The sequence below is a fragment of the Pan troglodytes genome, chromosome 4, assembly GCF_028858775.2.
Source record: "Pan troglodytes isolate AG18354 chromosome 4, NHGRI_mPanTro3-v2.0_pri, whole genome shotgun sequence".
Taxonomy (NCBI): domain Eukaryota; kingdom Metazoa; phylum Chordata; class Mammalia; order Primates; family Hominidae; genus Pan; species Pan troglodytes.
The window spans coordinates 239,106-262,202 of NC_072402.2; the positions used below are offsets into that span (position 1 = coordinate 239,106).

Below are 23,097 nucleotides of genomic sequence, written 5' to 3' on the forward strand. Positions count from 1 at the left end.
AGATGTAAGCACATTTGCATTTATTAGGCACTTTATTTCCATTATTACACTGTAATATATAATAAAATAATTATAGAACTCACCATAATGTAGAATCACTGGGCGTGTTAATCTTGTTTTCCTGCAACTGGATGGTCCCACCTGAGCGTGATGGGAGAAAGTGACAGATCAATAGGTATTAGATTCTCATAAGGACAGCGTGACCTAGATCCCTCACATGCACGGTTCACAACAGGGTGCGTTCTCCTATGAGAATCTAATGCTGCTGCTCATCTGAGAAGGTGGAGCTCAGGCGGGAATGTGAGCAAAGGGGAGTGGCTGTAAATACAGACGAAGCTTCCCTCACTCCCTCACTCGACACCGCTCACCTCCTGCTGTGTGGCTCCTTGCGGCTCCATGGCTCAGGGGTTGGGGACCCCTGCTCAAGTGCATCCAAAGCGACCCTTCCCACACCAGTCTTCACAGTGGTCAAGGGCAGCAACCACTTAGCTCCCAAGGCAATGTGCCTCAGCTGGCATTTCGTCACAATCAACAGTAAGTGGTAGCTTGAGTCACTGTGAGGTCACCTACTGGAAATCACCAGCATCCCATTTCCCACTGGCAAAGAGCTCAGCACTGCCCCCTGGGAAACCAAACCTATGCCCAAATCCCATCTGTGTGGGTTTATCTCCTGGGACCCTTCCTAACATATTAGTCAGAGTCCAATCAGGAAGCATAAACCACTCAAAAGTTTAAAGTGGTAAAATTTAATACAGAGAATTATTCATTATAACAGGTGAACAGCATAATGAGAGATTGGCTAGCACAAAGTAAAGAGAACTCTAGAGAATATGGCACTAGCCCAGGCCAGGCATGGTGGCTCATGCCTGAAATTCCAGCCATTTGAGAAGCTAATGCAGGAGGATTGCTTAAGGCCAGGAGCTAGAGACCGGTCTGGACAACACAGTGAGACCCTGTCTCTATCCAAAAGAAGAAAAAAGTTAGCTGGGAGTGGAGGTGCACACTTGTAGTCCCAGCTACTCGGAATGCGGAAGTTTGAGCCTGGGAGGTCAAGGCTGCAGTGAGGCATGATTATGCCACTACAGTCCAGCCTGGTGACAGAGCAAGACCCTGTCTCAAAGAACAAAACAACAACAACCATTTACAGAAATAAAAGAAATAGAGCTAATTAGCTGAGGAAAGATGTTGAAATGTGACAAGTAAAGTAATATGAGGTCTTTTGTCTATGTAAAATAATCAAACAAAAAATGACTTACTAAATTATAATACCCTGTGCTGGCAAAGGTGCAGTGAAATGGGCACTTTCTTATGCTATGAGGGGTGTTTAAATTGTGTATAAGCCTTCCAGGGTAAAGCCTGTCAATTTTTAAAAATACTGGAGACAGGGTCTCACCATACTTCCATACTGCCTCCTCCAACTCTTGGCCTCAAGCAATCCTCCTCTCTCAGCCTCCCAAAGTGCTAAGACTATAGCTGGGAGGCACCCAAAACCCTGTCGATTTACATCAAGGGTAATGAGAATGTCCATTCACCATGACTCACAGTAATCTTACTTCTGGGGAGACAATTCAATCTAAACAAAAGGTCATCTGGACACACACAGTAAAAATCTGGGAGTAACTGAAGACAGAGTTGCTAAGTGAAATAAGAAACAGTTCTAAGAAATTAAACTATGGTATCAGTAGGCACCTGGTAAAAGGTCAGTTGATGTTAGCTGCTACTTTTTTGTTGTTTTGAGACAGGGTCTCACTCTGTCACCCAGGCTGGAGTGCAGAGGCCTGATCATGACTCACTGCAGTCTCAGCCTCCCTGGGCTCAAGTGATCCTCCCACCTCAGCCTCCCAAGTAGCTGGGACTACAGGAACATGCCACCACACTAGGCTAATTCATGTGTTTTTCTGTAGGGATGGTGACTCCCCCTGCGTTTCCAAGGCCTATCGCAAACTCTTGGCCTCAAGCCATCCTCCTGCCTCAGCCTCCCAAAGTGTTGCGATTACCAGTGTGAGCCACCACACCTGGCCAGCTGCTACTTTTAGCAATATTATTATTATTCCACTCAATTAAAAATTATTATTTTCAAGGCTATGCAACAGTATGTATCCTACAGCGTAATTGTAAAAACATATACAGTCGTCGTCCCTCAGTATACAGAATCAGTTCCAGCCCCCCATCTCTGCATATACCAAAATCCATGCTTACTCACGTTTCGCTGTCACCCCTCTGGAATCCACGTATACGAAAATTCCAAATATTAGTTGGGCATAGTGGCAAGCACCTGTAGTCTCAGCCACGTGGGAGGTTGAGGTGGGAGGATCGCTTCAGCCTGGAAGGTTGAGGCTGCAGTCAGCTGCGATAGCGCTACTACACTCCAGCCTTGGACAACAGAGGGAGACCCTGTCTCAGAAAAAAAATAAATAAATAAAACAGGTTAGAAACTGTAATGAGGTCTGTTGGGCAAAATTCCATATAAGCAAAGTATAAATTAATAAAGCAAATCGTGATAAATTAGTACGATTGACTTTCTGGAGTTTCTGACAATAAAAGTAAGGAAAATGCAGAACACAAAGACAGAGAGCAAAAAGAGAAATTAGGAAAGCATTCTACATGTTGAATAGGAAGACACTGGCCATGTTCGTGCAGCGGCAGTATGTCGTGACATGACATACCTTGGAGAGAAGTTAACAGATGAGGAAGTTGATAAAAATCATCAGAGAAGCAAAATACTGGTAGCGACACTCAAGTAAACCATGAAATTTCCATAACTTATGTCAGCAAAGTGGGAATACTGTACAGTGCGTGTTGAAGTTCCTATACAACATTGTTTATCTGCCTTTTGTTTGTTTGTAAGGAATGTAGATACGAAAAGTTCTTCTTGCTGTCAAAAGAATATGTGTGAATAAGTCATTTTAACTTATTCTTCTGTTTTTCTTTTATCTTCCTGCCATCATCCCACAGCCTTACTTTAGAAATTTTTTTTTTAGAAAATTGAACAAGTGCTCCTTGTGGTGGCACATGCCTCGAGGATGGGAGGCAGGGGTGGAAGGGTCACTTGAGGCCATTAGTTTGACACCAGCCTGGCCAACAAAGTGAGACCCCATGTCTACAAAACAATTTAAAAATTAGCCAAGTATCGTCATGTATACCTACCGTCCCAGCTACCTGAACTTACTGAGAAAGCTCAGGGCCTGGAGAGAAGGCTGGGAGGCAGGAGCTGGGTCTAAAGAGGCCATTGTAACGATGGAGCTGTGCCTGTGGAGGCTGTTGTGAGGCAGTAGCCTCATCTGCGGAGACTGCCGTGACGTAGGGTATGGGCCTAAATAGGCCATGGTGAGTCATGAGCTTGGTCTGTAGAGGCTGACTGGAGAAAGTTCTGGGCCTGGAGAGGCTGCCGGGAGGTAGGAGCTGGGCCAAAAGATGTAAGCACATTTGCATTTATTAGGCACTTTATTTCCATTATTACACTGTAATATATAATAAAATAATTATAGAACTCACCATAATGTAGAATCACTGGGCGTGTTAATCTTGTTTTCCTGCAACTGGATGGTCCCACCTGAGCGTGATGGGAGAAAGTGACAGATCAATAGGTATTAGATTCTCATAAGGACAGCGTGACCTAGATCCCTCACATGCACGGTTCACAACAGGGTGCGTTCTCCTATGAGAATCTAATGCTGCTGCTCATCTGAGAAGGTGGAGCTCAGGCGGGAATGTGAGCAAAGGGGAGTGGCTGTAAATACAGACGAAGCTTCCCTCACTCCCTCACTCGACACCGCTCACCTCCTGCTGTGTGGCTCCTTGCGGCTCCATGGCTCAGGGGTTGGGGACCCCTGCTCAAGTGCATCCAAAGCGACCCTTCCCACACCAGTCTTCACAGTGGTCAAGGGCAGCAACCACTTAGCTCCCAAGGCAATGTGCCTCAGCTGGCATTTCGTCACAATCAACAGTAAGTGGTAGCTTGAGTCACTGTGAGGTCACCTACTGGAAATCACCAGCATCCCATTTCCCACTGGCAAAGAGCTCAGCACTGCCCCCTGGGAAACCAAACCTATGCCCAAATCCCATCTGTGTGGGTTTATCTCCTGGGACCCTTCCTAACATATTAGTCAGAGTCCAATCAGGAAGCATAAACCACTCAAAAGTTTAAAGTGGTAAAATTTAATACAGAGAATTATTCATTATAACAGGTGAACAGCATAATGAGAGATTGGCTAGCACAAAGTAAAGAGAACTCTAGAGAATATGGCACTAGCCCAGGCCAGGCATGGTGGCTCATGCCTGAAATTCCAGCCATTTGAGAAGCTAATGCAGGAGGATTGCTTAAGGCCAGGAGCTAGAGACCGGTCTGGACAACACAGTGAGACCCTGTCTCTATCCAAAAGAAGAAAAAAGTTAGCTGGGAGTGGAGGTGCACAACTGTAGTCCCAGCTACTCGGAATGCGGAAGTTTGAGCCTGGGAGGTCAAGGCTGCAGTGAGGCATGATTATGCCACTACAGTCCAGCCTGGTGACAGAGCAAGACCCTGTCTCAAAGAACAAAACAACAACAACCATTTACAGAAATAAAAGAAATAGAGCTAATTAGCTGAGGAAAGATGTTGAAATGTGACAAGTAAAGTAATATGAGGTCTTTTGTCTATGTAAAATAATCAAACAAAAAATGACTTACTAAATTATAATACCCTGTGCTGGCAAAGGTGCAGTGAAATGGGCACTTTCTTATGCTATGAGGGGTGTTTAAATTGTGTATAAGCCTTCCAGGGTAAAGCCTGTCAATTTTTTAAAATAATGGAGACAGGGTCTCACCATACTGCCATACTGCCTCCTCCAACTCTTGGCCTCAAGCAATCCTCCTCTCTCAGCCTCCCAAAGTGCTAAGATTATAGCTGGGAGGCACCCAAAACCCTGTCGATTTACATCAAGGGTAATGAGAATGTCCATTCACCATGACTCACAGTAATCTTACTTCTGGGGAGACAATTCAATCTAAACAAAAGGTCATCTGGACACACACAGTAAAAATCTGGGAGTAACTGAAGACAGAGTTGCTAAGTGAAATAAGAAACAGTTCTAAGAAATTAAACGATGGTATCAATAGGCACCTGGTATAAAAGGTCAGTTGATGTTAGCTGCTACTTTTTTGTTGTTTTGAGACAGGGTCTCACTCTGTCACCCAGGCTGGAGTGCAGAGGCCTGATCATGACTCACTGCAGTCTCAGCCTCCCTGGGCTCAAGTGATCCTCCCACCTCAGCCTCCCAAGTAGCTGGGACTACAGGAACATGCCACCACACTAGGCTAATTCATGTGTTTTTCTGTAGGGATGGTGACTCCCCCTTTGTTTCCAAGGCCTATCGCAAACTCTTGGCCTCAAGCCATCCTCCTGCCTCAGCCTCCCAAAGTGTTGCGATTACCAGTGTGAGCCACCACACCTGGCCAGCTGCTACTTTTATCAATATTATTATTTCACTCAATTAAAAATTATTATTTTCAAGGCTATGCAACAGTATGTATCCTACAGCGTAATTGTAAAAACATATACAGTCATCGTCCCTCAGTATACAGAATTAGTTCCAGCCCCCCATCTCTGCATATACCAAAATCCATGCTTACTTACGTTTCGCTGTCACCCCTCTGGAATCCACGTATACGAAAATTCCAAATATTAGTTGGGCATAGTGGCAAGCACCTGTAGTCTCAGCCACGTGGGAGGTTGAGGTGGGAGGATCGCTTCAGCCTGGAAGGTTGAGGCTGCAGTCAGCTGCAATAGCGCTACTACACTCCAGCCTTGGACAACAGAGGGAGACCCTGTCTCAGAAAAAAAACAAAATAAAACAGGTTAGAAACTGTAATCTAACCCTAACCCAGCGCCTTAACCCTAACCCTAACCCTACCCTAACCCTAAACCTAACCCTAACCCCTAACTCCTAACCCCTACCCTAACCCTAAACCCTAACCCAAACACCAAACCCTAACCCTAAGCCTAACCCTAACCCCAAACCCCAACCCGAACGCGAACCCGAACCCTAACCCTAACCAATAACTCTAACCCTAAACCTAAACCTAACTCTAACCCCTAACCCCTAACCCTAACCCCTAACCCTAACCCCTAACCCTAGCCCTAACCCTAACCCCTAATCCTAAACCTTACTGTTACCCTAACCCTACCCTAACCCTAACCCCTAACCCTAACCATACCCTAACCCTAACCCTAACCCCTAGCCCTAGCCCTCACCCTCACCCCAACCCCAACCCCTAACCCCTACCCCCACCCCCACCCCCACCCTCACCCTCACCCTCACCCTCACCCTCTCCCTAACCCTAACCCTACCATGTGGTAGCAAATTGCTGCTACCACGACAGCATGGCCTGTCTGGGAATGCAGCCAGACCCAAAGAAGCAAACTGACATGGAAGGAAAGCAAAACCAGGCCCTGAGGACATCATTTTAGCCCTTACTCCGAAGGCTGCTCTACTGATTGGTCAATTTTTGCTTAGCTTGGTTTGGGGAGTTCTGACAGGCGTGCCACCAATTCTTACCGATTTCTCTCCACTCTAGACCCTGAGAAGCCCACGCGGTTCATGCTAGCAATTAACAATCAATCTCGCCCTATGTGTTCCCATTCCAGCCTCTAGGACACAGTGTCAGCCACATAATTGGTATCTCTTAAGGTCCAGCATGAGGTGGAGCACATGGTGGAGAGACAGATGCAGTGACCTGGAACCCAGGAGTGAGGGAGCCAGGACTCAGGCCCAACGCTCCCGAGAGGCATCCAGCCCTCCCTGGGCTGTGCCAGCAGCTTGGAGAACCCACACTCAATGAACGCAGCACTCCACTACCCAGGAAATGCCTTCCTGCCCTCTCCTCATCCCATCTCTGGGCAGGGGACATGCAACTGTCTACAAGGTGCCAAGTACCAGGACAGGAAAGAAAAGATGCCAAAAATCCAGGGCTGCCCTCAGAGAAGGGCAACCATGCAGTCCCCGTCTTAGCAAGGAAATACAATTTCCGAGGGAATGGTTTTGGCCTCCATTCTAAGTGCTGGACATGGGGTGGCCACAATCTGGAGCTGATGGCTCTTAAAGACCTGCGTCCTCTTCCCTTGGGCACATCTAGCACAACGATAAGCTCAAAAGGTGCATCCAGCACTTTCTGTTACTATTGGTGGCAGGTTCATGAATGGCAACCAAAGGCAGTGTACGGGTCAAGATTATCAACGGGGAAGAGATAGCATTTCCTGAAGGCTTTCTAGGTGCCAGGCACTGTTCCATTCCTTTGCATGTTTTGATTAATTTAATATTTACAATAATTCTACCAGGAAGCTACCATTATTACCACAACTTCACAAATGAGAACACTGAGGCTTAGAGGGGTTGGGTTGTCCAAGGTTACAGAGGAAGAAAACAGGGGAGCTGGATCTGAGCCAAGGCATCAACTCCAAGGTAACCTCTCAGTCACTTCAGTGCGTGCCCCCTGGTTACTGGGACATTCTTGACAAGCTTGGGGCAAGCCGGTGAGTCAGTGGGGCAGGACTTTCAGGAAGAGGTGGGTTCCCAGTTGGTGACAGAAGAGGAGGCTGCAAAGTGAAGGAGCAGGGGCTCCAGGTCTGACGACAACCAGGGAAGGGACAGGGCAGGGATGACTTGGACCACGAGAGGCACCCGAGTCAGGCAGTCACATACTTCCCGCTGGGGTCTACCATGTGAGGCATGGTGTGGGATCCTGGGAAGGAGACCAAGCCTCATTTCAGGTTGCTCATGGCCAAAGACAGGACCTGTGTACCCGACAACCCCTGGGACCTTTGCCAAAAAAACAGCAAACACCATTCACTCACTCATGTTAGATAAACACTGAGTGAAGTCACTGGAGCCCAAGGACTGTGCGAGGTCAGCACTGCCAATACAAGAAGCTGCACCCCTCCAGCTCGCCTCCCTCAATGGCCACTCCGTGCTCCAGCCATGCTGGCTTCCTTTTAGGTCCTCCACCTCCAGGCTGTAGTTCATGTGCTTCTTTCTGGAATGTTCTTCCCAACCTACCCACTCAACCCTCAGACTTTACCATAAATGTCATTTCCTCACATCTGCCTTCCCTGACCTGAGACCAAGCCAGGCTTCCCATGACGAGCCTCACAGTACCCCATCTCCCCTGAACAGATGCAGTAATAACCTACATAACCCGGGGCCATGATCTATGGCTTTGAATCCTGGCTCTGTCACTTGGCCAGGTCTCTCAGGCTTTCTGTGCCTCAGTTTCCTCATCTATAAAATGAGATGACGGCAGTGCCTGCTCATGAAGTGTGAGTTAATGCACTCAAATCAATGGTGGTGCACGGTTTATATGAATATTAGTGATTACAAAATATTATCAATAGACCCTGTCACAACTGTTATTGAAGAACTAATCATGTATTGCTTATTTAGGTCTTTCTCTCCTGCCAGAATGTGTGCTCCATGGAGAGGTATGTTGCCTTATCCGTGGCTGGATATATAGAGATTCCCACACTGCCTTGCACACGAGCACTGCTGGGTAAATATTTGCTGGCTGCAGGAAAACGTGAAGGAATAGGCCCTCCAGTGGGAGGAAAAGCACGAGTTGTGAGAGCAGAGCCACCACAGGAAACCAGGAGGCTAAGTGGGGTGGAAGGGAGTGAGCTCTCGGACTCCCAGGAGTAAAAGCTTCCAAGTTGGGCTCTCACTTGAGCCCCTCCCACACAGGGAAGCCAGATGGGTTCCCCAGGACCAGGATTCCCCAAGGGGGCTGCTCCCAGAGGGTGTGTTGCTGGGATATCCCAGGACAGGGATGGCCCTCTCATCAGGTGGGGGTGGGTGGCAGCACCCACCTGCCGAAGATGTCTCCAGAGACCTTCTGCAGGTACTGCAGGGCATCCGCCATCTGCTGGACGGCCTCCTCTCGCCGCAGGTCTGGCTGGATGAGGGGCACGGCATAGGTCTGACCTGCCAGGGAGTGCTGCATCCTCACAGGAGTCATGGTGCCTGTGGGTGGGAGCTGGAGCATCAGAGCCACCCACGACCACCTGCACCCACCCACCACAGGGCAGGGTGGTGTTGAGACAACACAGCCCTCATCCCAACTATGCACATAGCTTCAGCCTGCACAGATAGGGGAGGAGGGGACAGAGCATTTGCTGAGAGGCCAGGAGCGCATAGATGGGACTCTGCTGATGCCTGCTGAGTGAATGAGGGAAAGGGCAGGACCAGGGACTGGGGAATCTGTAGGGTCAATGGAGGAGTTCAGAGAAGGTGCAACATTTCTGACCCCCTAGAAGTTGCTTGCTACCTGCCAGGCACCCTTTCCATACATTGTCTCAGTTCAGCTCCCTACCTTGGATAAACAAGAAACCTTGGTTGCGGAGGAAAAAAGAGGCTGGAAACAAAGGGGTAGAAATGGGGTAGTGGGGGAGATTGCCTGATCAACTGCCAAATGGTACCCAGTTCTGGAAAAGCACAAAAAATGTGCACACACCGGTTCTTCCCACTTTAACCCCTGAGGAATTTGAGGCCTGCTCCTGAAACAGACTGGGCAGTGGCTAGTGACTCTAGGTATAGGAGTATCCAGCCCTGCTCACCCAGGCTAGAGCTTAGGGGGCCAAGAGGAAAGAGGTGCCTGTGGGAGTGGAGGACAGGAAGGAAAAACACACCTGGAATTGCAAAGTGAGGGCAGAGTCTATTTATATTGGGTTTAATTAACTCCTCTCCCTGGTGCCACTAAAGCAGCAATCACACTGCAGACAGCACTGATTTGATTGGCAAGAGATGCACCAGGCAGAATATTAAGGGACCAGGCCCCTATAAATAGGCCTAATCATAGCCCCTCGCTGGAAAATGCTAAGGAAGACATTAATCAGGCCTGGCACTATGCCCTAGACCTGCTCCCCTAGGCACTACAGTGGGGCCCTTGGTTGCAACACAAGTAGGTAGGGATGGATGAGTCTGGTATGAAGGGCCTAGGAGATTTCATTTGGGTTTAAAATGCTGTGACCTTGAGTAAGTTGCCGTCTCTGAATCTGATCCTTTCCATTTCCCATTCTCCAAACTGAGAACTAGCACTGCTGAGACATGGTTATTCCCAATAATAATTTGTATATTTTACATAACATACCACACCAACATCTTCACCCAGCTGGAGCCTATTCCTTTGCTTCCCCTGCTGGCTTCCCCAGCCCTCCCTTCTGCCCTCCTCAGGCCAGCACTTTTCAGTGAGTTCCTCCTTTGCATACAGGCTTTCCAGATCTGTACTTGCCTTGAATACTCATCAGAGCCCAGGAGTTACTCCTCACCTCCCACTTATTTTTCCTCCCATCAAATAACTAAAGCATGGCCAGCTGATGCCCAGCCAACTGAGAAACCTAACCCTCTGAGACCACCACACCCCTTTCAAGCATGTTCCTCCCTCCTCTTCTTTGTATTTATACTGACGCAAGTTTGCTGGCTGTCCTAACTTATTTCTGTGCCTCAGTTCTCCCATATGTAAGATCACAAAGGGGGTGAAGATGCAAGATATTTCCTGTGCACATCTTCAGATGAATTTCTTGTTAGTGTGTGTGTGTTTGCTCACACATATGCGTGAAAGAAGAGTACATACACAAATCTCAAAAAGGAGGCAGCAAGCCCGTTCAAGAATGGGACTGAATACACCTGATGAGTGGTTTACTTTCTGTCTGCAAACATCTACTGATCATCTATTAGGTGCAGGCCATGATCACAACAAAGACGAATAAGACACTACACTAGCCAGGGAGAGTCTCAAAAACAACTAAACTCAAATTAAATTCATTCTACTCCAGTCATGAGTACAAAGCTAAGGAGTGACAAATCCCTCTTGGAGTTAGGGGAGTCAGGAAAAAGCTCTTAGCAGAATGTGTGCCTCTCGGCCGGGCACAGCGGCTCACGCCTGTAATCCCAGCACTTTGGGAGGCGAAGGCAGGCAGATCACCTGAGGTCAGGAGTTCGAGACCAGTCTGACCAACATGGTGAAACTCCATCTCTACTAAAAATACAAAATTAGCCAGGCGTGGTGGTGCATGCCTGTAATCCCAGCTACTCGGGAGGCTGAGGAAAGAGAATCACTTGAACCGGGGAGGTGGAGGTTGCAGTGTGCTGAGATCGCGCCATTGCACTCCAGCCTGGGCAACAAGGGTGAACCAGGTCCAGGAAGAAGGTGCAAAGACAGCATTCCAGGTGAAAGAAACAGCTTGAACAAAAAGTGTGTAGGGGAACAGCAAGCGGTCTTGAGTGCTGAGGGTACAATCATCCTTGGGGAAGTACTAGAAGAAAGAATGATAAACAGAGGCCAGTTTGTTAAAAACACTCAAAATTAAAGCTAGGAGTTTGGACTTGTGGCAGGAATGAAATCCTTAGACCTGTGCTGTCCAATATGGTAGCCACCAGGCACATGCAGCCACTGAGCACTTGAAATGTGGATAGTCTGAATTGAGATGTGCCATAAGTGTAAAATATGCACCGAATTTCAAAGACTAGAAAAAAAGAATGTAAAATATCTTATTATTTTATATTGATTACATGCTAAAATAACCATATTTGGGATATACTGGATTTTAAAAATATATTACTAATTTCATCTGTTTCTTTTTACTTTTAGAAATCACATATGTGACTTAAATATTTCTTTTCTTTTTCTTTCCTCTCACTCAGCGTCCTGTGATTCCAAAGAAATGAGTCTCTGCTCTTTTTGGGCAGGAGATATCCTAGAATGGACTCTGACCTAAGCATCAAAATTAATCATCATAACGTTATCATTTTATGGCCCTTTCTTCCTATATCTGGTAGCTTTTAAATGATGACCATGTAGATAATCTTTATTGTCCCTCTTTCAGCAGACGGTATTTTCTTATGCTACAGTATGACTGCTAATAATACCTACATACGTTAGAACCATTCTGACTCCTCAAGAATCTCATTTAACTCTTATTATCAGTGAATTTATCATCATCCCCAATTTTAGATAAGGAAATGGGGTTAGAAAGACCAAATAACATTTTTTCAACATCAAAACACTAGCTTGAGATCAAGCCCAGACTTGGACCTGTTGTCTGAATTCCAAGCTTTTTGTTATTTATTGATATGTTTTGTTGTTTTCATGCAATAACGCAAATCTTAGCCCAAACATTTTGTTAGTAGTACCAACTGTAAGTCACCTTATCTTGATACTTTGTCTTTATGTAAACCTAAATTAGATCTGTTTTTGATACTGAGGGAAAAACAAGGGACTCTAACACTAACCAGCCCGTAGTGTGTGGTCAACACTTTCGTTACTTTAGTATACATCACCCCAATTGTTTGTCTTCACCACACACTTTGGAGTTAGGTAGTACTATCTATTTTTACAAATAAGAAAATCCAGGCACAAAGGGGTTGATTAGCAATTATCTTTTGAAAAGCCTGTAGTGCTCATCTGAAGAAGTGACGGACCACCTCTTATTTAGTGGACAGACAATAACTAGTTGAGAAGACGGGATTTTGTTGGCGGAAAAAAAAATTTATCAAAAGTCGTCTTCTATCGGAGTTTTATGAGAAACCCTAGCTCCTCAGTTCCACAGTGGGTAACTGCAATTCATTCTAGGTCTGCGATATTTCCTGCCTATCCATTTTGTTAACTCTTCAATGCATTCCACAAATGCCTAAGTATTCTTTAATAATGGTGGGGTTTTTTTTTTGCATCTATGAAGTTTTTTCAAATTCTTTTTAAGTGACAAAACTTGTACATGTGTATCGCACAATATTTCTAGTCGACAGCACTGCTTTCGAGAATGTAAACCGTGCACTCCCAGGAACATGCAGACACAGCACGCCTCTTTGGGACCACGGTTCATAATTTGGGAGTGCTCGGAGCCCTTCCTCCAGACCGTTCTCCCACACCCCGCTCCAGGGTCTCTCCCGGAGTTACAGGCCTCGCTGTAGGCCCCGGGAACCCAACGCGGTGTCAGAGAAGTGGGGTCCCCTACGAGGGACCAGGAGCTCCGGGCGGGCAGCAGCTGCGGAAGAGCCGCGCGAGGCTTCCCAGAACCCGGCCGGGGCGGGAAGACGCAGGAGTGGGGAGGCGGAACCGGGACCCCGCAGAGCCCGGGTCCCTGCGCCCCACAAGCCTTGGCTTCCCTGCTAGGGCCGGGCAAGGCCGGGTGCAGGGCGCGGCTCCAGGGAGGAAGCTCCGGGGCGAGCCCAAGACGCCTCCCGGGCGGTCGGGGCCCAGCGGCGGCGTTCGCAGTGGAGCCGGGCACCGGGCAGCGGCCGCGGAACACCAGCTTGGCGCAGGCTTCTCGGTCAGGAACGGTCCCGGGCCTCCCGCCCGCCTCCCTCCAGCCCCTCCGGGTCCCCTACTTCGCCCCGCCAGGCCCCCACGACCCTACTTCCCGCGGCCCCGGACGCCTCCTCACCTGCGAGCCGCCCTCCCGGAAGCTCCCGCCGCCGCTTCCGCTCTGCCGGAGCCGCTGGGTCCTAGCCCCGCCGCCCACAGTCCGCCCGCGCCTCCGGGTCCTAACGCCGCCGTTCACCCTCCGCTGCGCCCTCCCAGAGCGCGGCTCCAGGACCCCGTCGACCCGGAGCGCTGTCCTGGCGGGCCGAGTCGCGGGCCTGGGCACGGAACTCATGCTCACTCCGAGCTCCCGACGTGCACACGGCTCCCATCCGTTGTCTTCCGAGCGCAGGGCCGCCCGTGCTTTCTGCTCTGCAGACCCTCTTCCCAGACCTCCGTCCTTTGTCCCATCGCTGCCTTCCCCTCAAGCTCAGGGCCAAGCTGTCCGCCAGCCTCGGCTCCTCCGGGCAGCCCTCGCCCTGGGTGCGCCCCGGGGCAGGACCCCCAGCCCACGCCCAGGGCCCGCCCCTGCCCTCCAGCCCTACACCTTGACCCGCTTTCCTGCCTCTCTCAGCCTACCTGACCTTGTCTTTACCTCTGTGGGCAGCTCCCTTGTGATCTGCTTAGTTCCCACCCCCCTTTAAGAATTAAATAGAGAAGCCAGACGCAAAACTACAGATATCGTATGAGTCCACTTTTGTGAAGTGCCTAGAATAGTCAAAATTCACAGAGACAGAAGCAGTGGTCGCCAGGAATGGGGAAGCAAGGCGGAGTTGGGCAGCTTGTGTTCAATGGGTAGAGTTTCAGGCTGGGGTGATGGAAGGGTGCTGGAAATGAGTGGTAGCGATGGCGGCGCAACAGTGTGAATCTACTTAAACCCACTGAACTGTATGCTTAAAAATGGTTTAGACGGTGAATTTTAGGTTATGTATGTTTTACCACAATTTTTAAAAAGCTAGTGAAAAGCTGGTAAAAAGAAAGAAAAGAGGCTTTTTTAAAAAGTTAAATATATAAAAAGAGCATCATCAGTCCAAAGTCCAGCAGTTGTCCCTCCTGGAATCCGTTGGCTTGCCTCCGGCATTTTTGGCCCTTGCCTTTTAGGGTTGCCAGATTAAAATACAGGATGCCCAGTTAGTTTGAATTTTAGATAAACAACGAATAATTTTGTAGCATAAATATGTCCCAAGCTTAGTTTGGGACATACTTATGCTAAAAAACATTATTGGTTGTTTATCTGAGATTCAAAATTAAGCATTTTATATTTTATTTGCTGCCTCTGGCCACCCTACTCTCTTCCTGACACTCTCTCCCTCTCCCAGTTTTGTCCGCCTTCCTTGCCTCCTCTTCTGGGGGAGTTAGATCGAGTTGTAACAAGAACATGCCACTGTCTCACTGGCTGCAGCGTGTGGTCCCCTTACCAGAGGTAAGGAAGAGATGGATCTCCACTCATGTTGTAGACAGAATGTTTATGTCCTCTCCAAATTCTTATGTTGAAACCCTAACCCCTAATGTGATGGTATGTGGAGATGGGCCTTTGGTAGGTAATTACGGTTAGATGAGGTCATGGGGTGGGGCCCTCATTATAGATCTGGTAAGAAAAGAGAGCATTGTCTCTCTGTCTCCCTCTCTCTCTCTCTCTATGTCATTTCTCTCTCTCTCTCTCCTCTGTCTTTTCCCACCAAGTGAGGATGCGAAGAGAAGGTGGCTGTCTGCAAACCAGGAAGAGAGCCCTCACCAGGAACCCGTCCAGCTGCCACCTTGAACTTGGACTTCCAAGCCTCCAGAACTGTGAGGGATAAATGTATGATTTTAAAGTCGCCCAGTGTGTGGTATTTTGTTTTGACTAATACAACCTGAAAACATTTTCCCCTCACTCCACCTGAGGAATATCTGAGTGGCTTAATGTACTCAGGACACAACAAAGAAATGTCCCATGCACAAGGTGCACCCATGCCTGGGTAAAGCAGCCTGGCACAGAGGGAAGCACACAGGCTCAGGGCTCTGCTATTCATTCTTTGTGTGACCCTGGGCAAGCCATGAATGGAGCTTCAGTCACCCCATTTGTAATGGGATTTAATTGAGCTTGCCCTGCCTCCTTCTGAGGGCTGTAGAGAAAAGATGTCAAAGTATTTTGTAATCTGGCTGGGCGTGGTGGCTCATGCCTGTAATCCCAGCACTTTGGTAGGCTGACGCGAGAGGACTGCTTGAGCCCAAGAGTTTGAGATCAGCCTGGGCAATATTGTGAGATTCCATCTCTACAAAAATAAAATAAAATAGCCAGTCATGGTGTCACACACCTGTAGTCCCAGCTACATGGGAGGCTGAGGCGGGAGGATCACTTGAGCTTGGGAGATCGAGGCTGCAGTGAGCTATGATTGTACCACTGCACTCCAGGCTGGGCGACAGAGAGAGACCCTGTCTCAGAAAAAAGAAAAAGTACTTTGTAATCTGTAAGGTTTATTTCAACACACACAAAAAAAGTGTATATGCTCCACGATGCCTGTGAATATACACACACACCACATCATATACCAAGCCTGGCTGTGTCTTCTCACAAATGCGCTGCTGGGCACCACCCCCAGTTCTATAACCTGTGAATATACACACACACCATATCATATACCAAGCCTGGCTGTGTCTTCTCACAAACGCGCTGCTAGGCACCACCCCCAGTTCTAGAACCTGTGAATATACACACACACCACATCATACACCAAGCCTGGCTGTGTCTTCTCACAAATGCGCTGCTGGGCACCACCCCCAGTTCTAGAACCTGTGAATACACACACACACCACATCATATACCAAGCCTGGCTGTGTCTTCTCACAAATGCGCTGCTGGGCACCACCCCCAGTTCTAGAACCTGTGAATATACACACACACCACATCATATACCAAGCCTGGCTGTGTCTTCTCACAAATGCGCTGCTGGGCACCACCCCCAGTTCTAGAACCTGTGAATATACACACACACCACATCATACAGCAAGCCTGGCTGTGTCTTCTCACAAATGCGCTGCTAGTCACCACCGCCAGTTCTAGAACCTGTGAATATACACACACACCACATCATATACCAAGCCTGGCTGTGTCTTCTCACAAATGCGCTGCTAGGCACCGCCCCCAGTTCTAGAACCTGTGAATATACACACACACCACATCATACACCAAGCCTGGCTGTGTCTTCTCCCGAACGCGCTGCTAGGCGCCACCCCCAGTTCTAGAACCTGTGAATATACACACACACCACATCATACACCAAGCCTGGCTGTGTCTTCTCACAAACGCGCTGCTGGGCACCACCCCCAGTTCTAGAACCTGTGAATATACACACACACCACATCATACACCAAGCCTGGCTGTGTCTTCTCACAAACGCGCTGCTGGGCACCGCCCCCAGTTCTAGAACCTGTGAATATACACACACACCACATCATACACCAAGCCTGGCTGTGTCTTCTCACAAATGCGCTGCTAGGCACCACCCCCAGTTCTAGAACCTGTGAATACACACACACACCACATCATACACCAAGCCTGGCTGTGTCTTCCCACAAATGCGCTGCTGGGCACCACCCCAAGTTCTAGAACCTGTGAATACACACACACACCACATCATATACCAAGCCTGGCTGTGTCTTCTCACAAATGCGCTGCTGGGCACCACCCCCAGTTCTAGAACCTGTGAATACACACACACACCACATCATACACCAAGCCTGGCTGTGTCTTCTCACAAATGCGCTGCTGGGCACCACCCCCAGTTCTAGAACCTGTGAATACACACACACACCACATCATACACCAAGCCTGGCTGTGTCTTCTCACAAATGCGCTGCTGGGCACCACCCCCAGTTCTAGAACCTGTGAATACACACACATACCACATCATACACCAAGCCTGGCTGTGTCTTCTCACAAATGCGCTGCTGGGCACCACCCCCAGTTCTAGAACCTGTGAATACATACACACACCACATCATATACCAAGCCAGGCTGTGTCTTCTCACAAACGCGCTGCTGGGCACCACCCCCAGTTCTAGAACCTGTGAATATACACACACACCACATCATATACCAAGCCGGGCTGTGTCTTCTCACAAACGCGCTGCTGGGCACCACCCCCACTTCTAGAACCTGTGAATATACACACACACCACATCATACACCAAGCCTGGCTGTGTCTTCTCACAAACGCGCTGCTGGGCACCACCCCCACTTCTAGAACCTGTGAATATACACACACACCACATCATATACCAAGCCTGGCTGTGTCTTCTCACAAATGCGCTGCTGGGCACCACCCCCAGTTCTAGAACCTGTGAATATACACACACACCACATCATACACCAAGCCGGGCTGTGTCTTCTCACAAACGCGCTGCTGGGCACCACCCCCAGTTCTAGAACCTGTGAATATACACACACACCACATCATACACGAAGCCTGGCTGTGTCTTCTCACAAACACGCTGCTAGGCACCACCCCTAGTTCTAGAACCTGTGAATATACACACACACCACATCATACACCAAGCCTGGCTGTGTCTTCTCACAAATGCGCTGCTGGGCACCACCCCCAGTTCTAGAACCTGTGAATACACACACACACCACATCATACACCAAACCTGGCTGTGTCTTCTCACAAATGCGCTGCTAGGCACCGACCCCAGTTCTAGAACCTCTGAATATACACACACACCACATCATACACCAAGCCTGGCTGTGTCTTCTCACAAATGCGCTGCTAGGCACCACCCCCAGTTCTAGAACCTCTGAATAAACACACACACCACATCATACACCAAGCCTGGCTGTGTCTTCTCACAAATGCGCTGCTGGGCACCACCCCCAGTTCTAGAACCTCTGAATATACACACACACCACATCATACACCAAGCCTGGCTGTGTCTTCTCACAAATGCGCTGCTAGGCACCACCCCCAGTTCTAGAACCTGTGAATATACACACACACCACATCATACACCAAGCCTGGCTGTGTCTTCTCACAAATGCGCTGCTAGGCACCACCCCCAGTTCTAGAACCTGTGAATATACACACACACCACATCATACACCAAGCATGGCTGTGTCTTCTCACAAATGCGCTGCTGGGCACCACCCCCAGTTCTAGAACCTGTGAATATACACACACACCACATCATACACCAAGCCTGGCTGTGTCTTCTCACAAATGCGCTGCTGGGCACCACCCCCAGTTCTAGAACCTGTGAATATACACACACACCACATCATATACCAAGCCTGGCTGTGTCTTCTCACAAATGCGCTGCTGGGCACCACCCCCAGTTCTAGAACCTGTGAATATACACACACACCACATCATACACCAAGCCTGGCTGTGTCTTCTCACAAATGCGCTGCTGGGCACCACCCCCAGTTCTAGAACCTGTGAATACACACACACACCACATCATATACCAAGCCTGGCTGTGTCTTCTCACAAATGCGCTGCTGGGCACCACCCCCAGTTCTAGAACCTGTGAATATACACACACACCACATCATATACCAAGCCTGGCTGTGTTTTCTCACAAATGCGCTGCTGGGCACCACCCCCAGTTCTAGAACCTGTGAATATACACACACACCACATCACACAGCAAGCCTGGCTGTGTCTTCTCACAAATGCGCTGCTAGGCACCACCGCCAGTTCTAGAACCTGTGAATATACACACACACCACATCATATACCAAGCCGGGCTGTGTCTTCTCACAAATGCGCTGCTGGGCACCACCCCCAGTTCTAGAACCTGTGAATATACACACACACCACATCATATACCAAGCCTGGCTGTGTCTTCTCACAAACGCGCTGCTGGGCACCGCCCTCAGTTCTAGAACCTGTGAATATACACACACACCACATCATACACCAAGCCTGGCTCTGTCTTCTCACAAATGCGCTGCTAGGCACCGCCCCCAGTTCTAGAACCTGTGAATATACACACACACCACATCATACACCAAGCCTGGCTGTGTCTTCTCACAAACGCGCTGCTAGGCGCCACCCCCAGTTCTAGAACCTGTGAATATACACACACACCACATCATACACCAAGCCTGGCTGTGTCTTCTCACAAATGCGCTGCTGGGCACCACCCCCAGTTCTAGAACCTGTGAATACACACACACACCACATCATACACCAAGCCTGGCTGTGTCTTCTCACAAATGCGCTGCTGGGCACCACCCCCAGTTCTAGAACCTGTGAATACACACACACACCACATCATACACCAAGCCTGGCTGTGTCTTCTCACAAATGCGCTGCTGGGCACCACCCCCAGTTCTAGAACCTGTGAATATACACACACACCACATCATACACCAAGCCTGGCTGTGTCTTCTCACAAATGCGCTGCTGGGCACCACCCCCAGTTCTAGAACCTGTGAATATACACACACACAACATCATATACCAAGCCTGGCTGTGTCTTCTCACAAATGCGCTGCTGGGCACCACCCCCAGTTCTAGAACCTGTGAATATACACACACACCACATCATACACCAAGCCTGGCTGTGTCTTCTCCCAAATGCGCTGCTGGGCACCACCCCCAGTTCTAGAACCTGTGAATACACACACACACCACATCATATACCAAGCCTGGCTGTGTCTTCTCACAAATGCGCTGCTGGGCACCACCCCCAGTTCTAGAACCTGTGAATATACACACACACCACATCATATACCAAGCCTGGCTGTGTCTTCTCACAAATGCGCTGCTGGGCACCACCCCCAGTTCTAGAACCTGTGAATATACACACACACCACATCACACAGCAAGCCTGGCTGTGTCTTCTCACAAATGCGCTGCTAGGCACCACCGCCAGTTCTAGAACCTGTGAATATACACACACACCACATCATATACCAAGCCGGGCTGTGTCTTCTCACAAATGCGCTGCTGGGCACCACCCCCAGTTCTAGAACCTGTGAATATACACACACACCACATCATATACCAAGCCTGGCTGTGTCTTCTCACAAACGCGCTGCTGGGCACCGCCCTCAGTTCTAGAACCTGTGAATATACACACACACCACATCATACACCAAGCCTGGCTGTGTCTTCTCACAACTGCGCTGCTAGGCACCGCCCCCAGTTCTAGAACCTGTGAATATACACACACACCACATCATACACCAAGCCTGGCTGTGTCTTCTCACAAACGCGCTGCTAGGCGCCACCCCCAGTTCTAGAACCTGTGAATATACACACACACCACATCATACACCAAGCCTGGCTGTGTCTTCTCACAAATGCGCTGCTGGGCACCACCCCCAGTTCTAGAACCTGTGAATATACACACACACCACATCATATACCAAGCCTGGCTGTGTCTTCTCACAAACGCGCTGCTAGGCACCGCCCCCAGTTCTAGAACCTGTGAATATACACACACACCACATCATACACCAAGCCTGGCTGTGTCTTCTCACAAATGCGCTGCTAGGCACCACCCCCAGTTCTAGAACCTGTGAATATACACACACACCACATCATACACCAAGCCTGGCTGTGTCTTCCCACAAATGCGCTGCTGGGCACCACCCCAAGTTCTAGAACCTGTGAATACACACACACACCACATCATATACCAAGCCTGGCTGTGTCTTCTCACAAATGCGCTGCTGGGCACCACCCCCAGTTCTAGAACCTGTGAATACACACACACACCACATCATATACCAAGCCTGGCTGTGTCTTCTCACAAATGCGCTGCTGGGCACCACCCCCAGTTCTAGAACCTGTGAATACACACACACACCACATCATACACCAAGCCTGGCTGTGTCTTCTCACAAATGCGCTGCTGGGCACCACCCCCAGTTCTAGAACCTGTGAATACACACACACACCAAATCATACACCAAGCCTGGCTGTGTCTTCTCACAAATGCGCTGCTGGGCACCACCCCCAGTTCTAAAACCTGTGAATACACACACACACCACATCATACACCAAGCCTGGCTGTGTCTTCTCACAAATGCGCTGCTGGGCACCACCCCCAGTTCTAGAACCTGTGAATACACACACACACCAAATCATACACCAAGCCTGGCTGTGTCTTCTCACAAATGCGCTGCTGGGCACCACCCCCAGTTCTAGAACCTGTGAATATACACACACACCACATCATACACCAAGCCTGGCTGTGTCTTCTCACAAATGCGCTGCTGGGCACCACCCCCAGTTCTAGAACCTGTGAATACACACACACACCACATCATACACCAAGCCTGGCTGTGTCTTCTCACAAATGCGCTGCTGGGCACCACCCCCAGTTCTAGAACCTGTGAATACACACACACACCACATCATACACCAAGCCTGGCTGTGTCTTCTCACAAATGCGCTGCTGGGCACCACCCCCAGTTCTAGAACCTGTGAATACACACACACACCACATCATATACCAAGCCTGGCTGTGTCTTCTCACAAATGCGCTGCTGGGCACCACCCCCAGTTCTAGAACCTGTGAATATACCCACACACCACATCATATACCAAGCCTGGCTGTGTCTTCTCACAAATGCGCTGCTGGGCACCACCCCCAGTTCTAGAACCTGTGAATATACACACACACCACATCATACACCAAGCCTGGCTGTGTCTTCTCACAAATGCGCTGCTAGTCACCACCGCCAGTTCTAGAACCTGTGAATATACACACACACCACATCATACACCAAGCCTGGCTGTGTCTTCTCACAAACGCGCGGCTGGGCACCACCCCCAGTTCTAGAACCTGTGAATATACACACACACCACATCATACACCAAGCCTGGCTGTGTCTTCTCACAAATGCGCTGCTGGGCACCACCCCCAGTTCTAGAACCTGTGAATATACACACACACCACATCATACACCAAGCCGGGCTGTGTCTTCTCACAAACGCGCTGCTGGGCACCACCCCCAGTTCTAGAACCTGTGAATATACACACACACCACATCATATACCAAGCCTGGCTGTGTCTTCTCACAAACGCGCTGCTGGGCACCACCCCCACTTCTAGAACCTGTGAATATACACACACACCACATCATATACCAAGCCTGGCTGTGTCTTCTCACAAATGCGCTGCTGGGCACCACCCCCAGTTCTAGAACCTGTGAATATACACACACACCACATCATACACCAAGCCGGGCTGTGTCTTCTCACAAACGCGCTGCTGGGCACCACCCCCAGTTCTAGAACCTGTGAATATACACACACACCACATCATACACCAAGCCTGGCTGTGTCTTCTCACAAACGCGCTGCTGGGCACCACCCCTAGTTCTAGAACCTGTGAATATACACACACACCACATCATACACCAAGCCTGGCTGTGTCTTCTCACAAATGCGCTGCTGGGCACCACCCCCAGTTCTAGAACCTGTGAATACACACACACACCACATCATACACCAAACCTGGCTGTGTCTTCTCACAAATGCGCTGCTAGGCACCGACCCCAGTTCTAGAACCTGTGAATATACACACACACCACATCATACACCAAGCCTGGCTGTGTCTTCTCACAAATGCGCTGCTAGGCACCACCCCCAGTTCTAGAACCTGTGAATATACACACACACCACATCATACACCAAGCCTGGCTGTGTCTTCTCACAAATGCGCTGCTGGGCACCACCCCCAGTTCTAGAACCTGTGAATATACACACACACCACATCATATACCAAGCCTGGCTGTGTCTTCTCACAAATGCGCTGCTGGGCACCACCCCCAG

General features: G+C 49.3%; 1 protein-coding gene across 6 annotated transcripts in view; it reads right to left on the bottom strand.

The window, feature by feature from the left end:
- Nucleotides 1-23,097, bottom strand: part of LOC749983 (putative WAS protein family homolog 3) — a 498,033-nt gene that overhangs the window by 2,938 nt on the left and 471,998 nt on the right. The window contains exons 1-6 of one of the 6 annotated variants that reach the window (XR_010156828.1): nucleotides 13,409-16,453; nucleotides 5,615-5,805; nucleotides 3,496-3,553; nucleotides 3,148-3,402; nucleotides 2,204-2,394; nucleotides 84-141 (exon numbers count right to left, since the gene is read on the bottom strand). Coding sequence is in view for 2 of the 6 variants with exons in the window: in XM_063810206.1 (XP_063666276.1) it covers nucleotides 7,533-7,719; nucleotides 8,837-8,990 (341 nt within the window). In the remaining 4 variants the exon portion in view is untranslated. The other 5 variants (XR_010156829.1, XR_010156840.1, XR_010156830.1 and 2 more) reach the window with 5 other exon arrangements.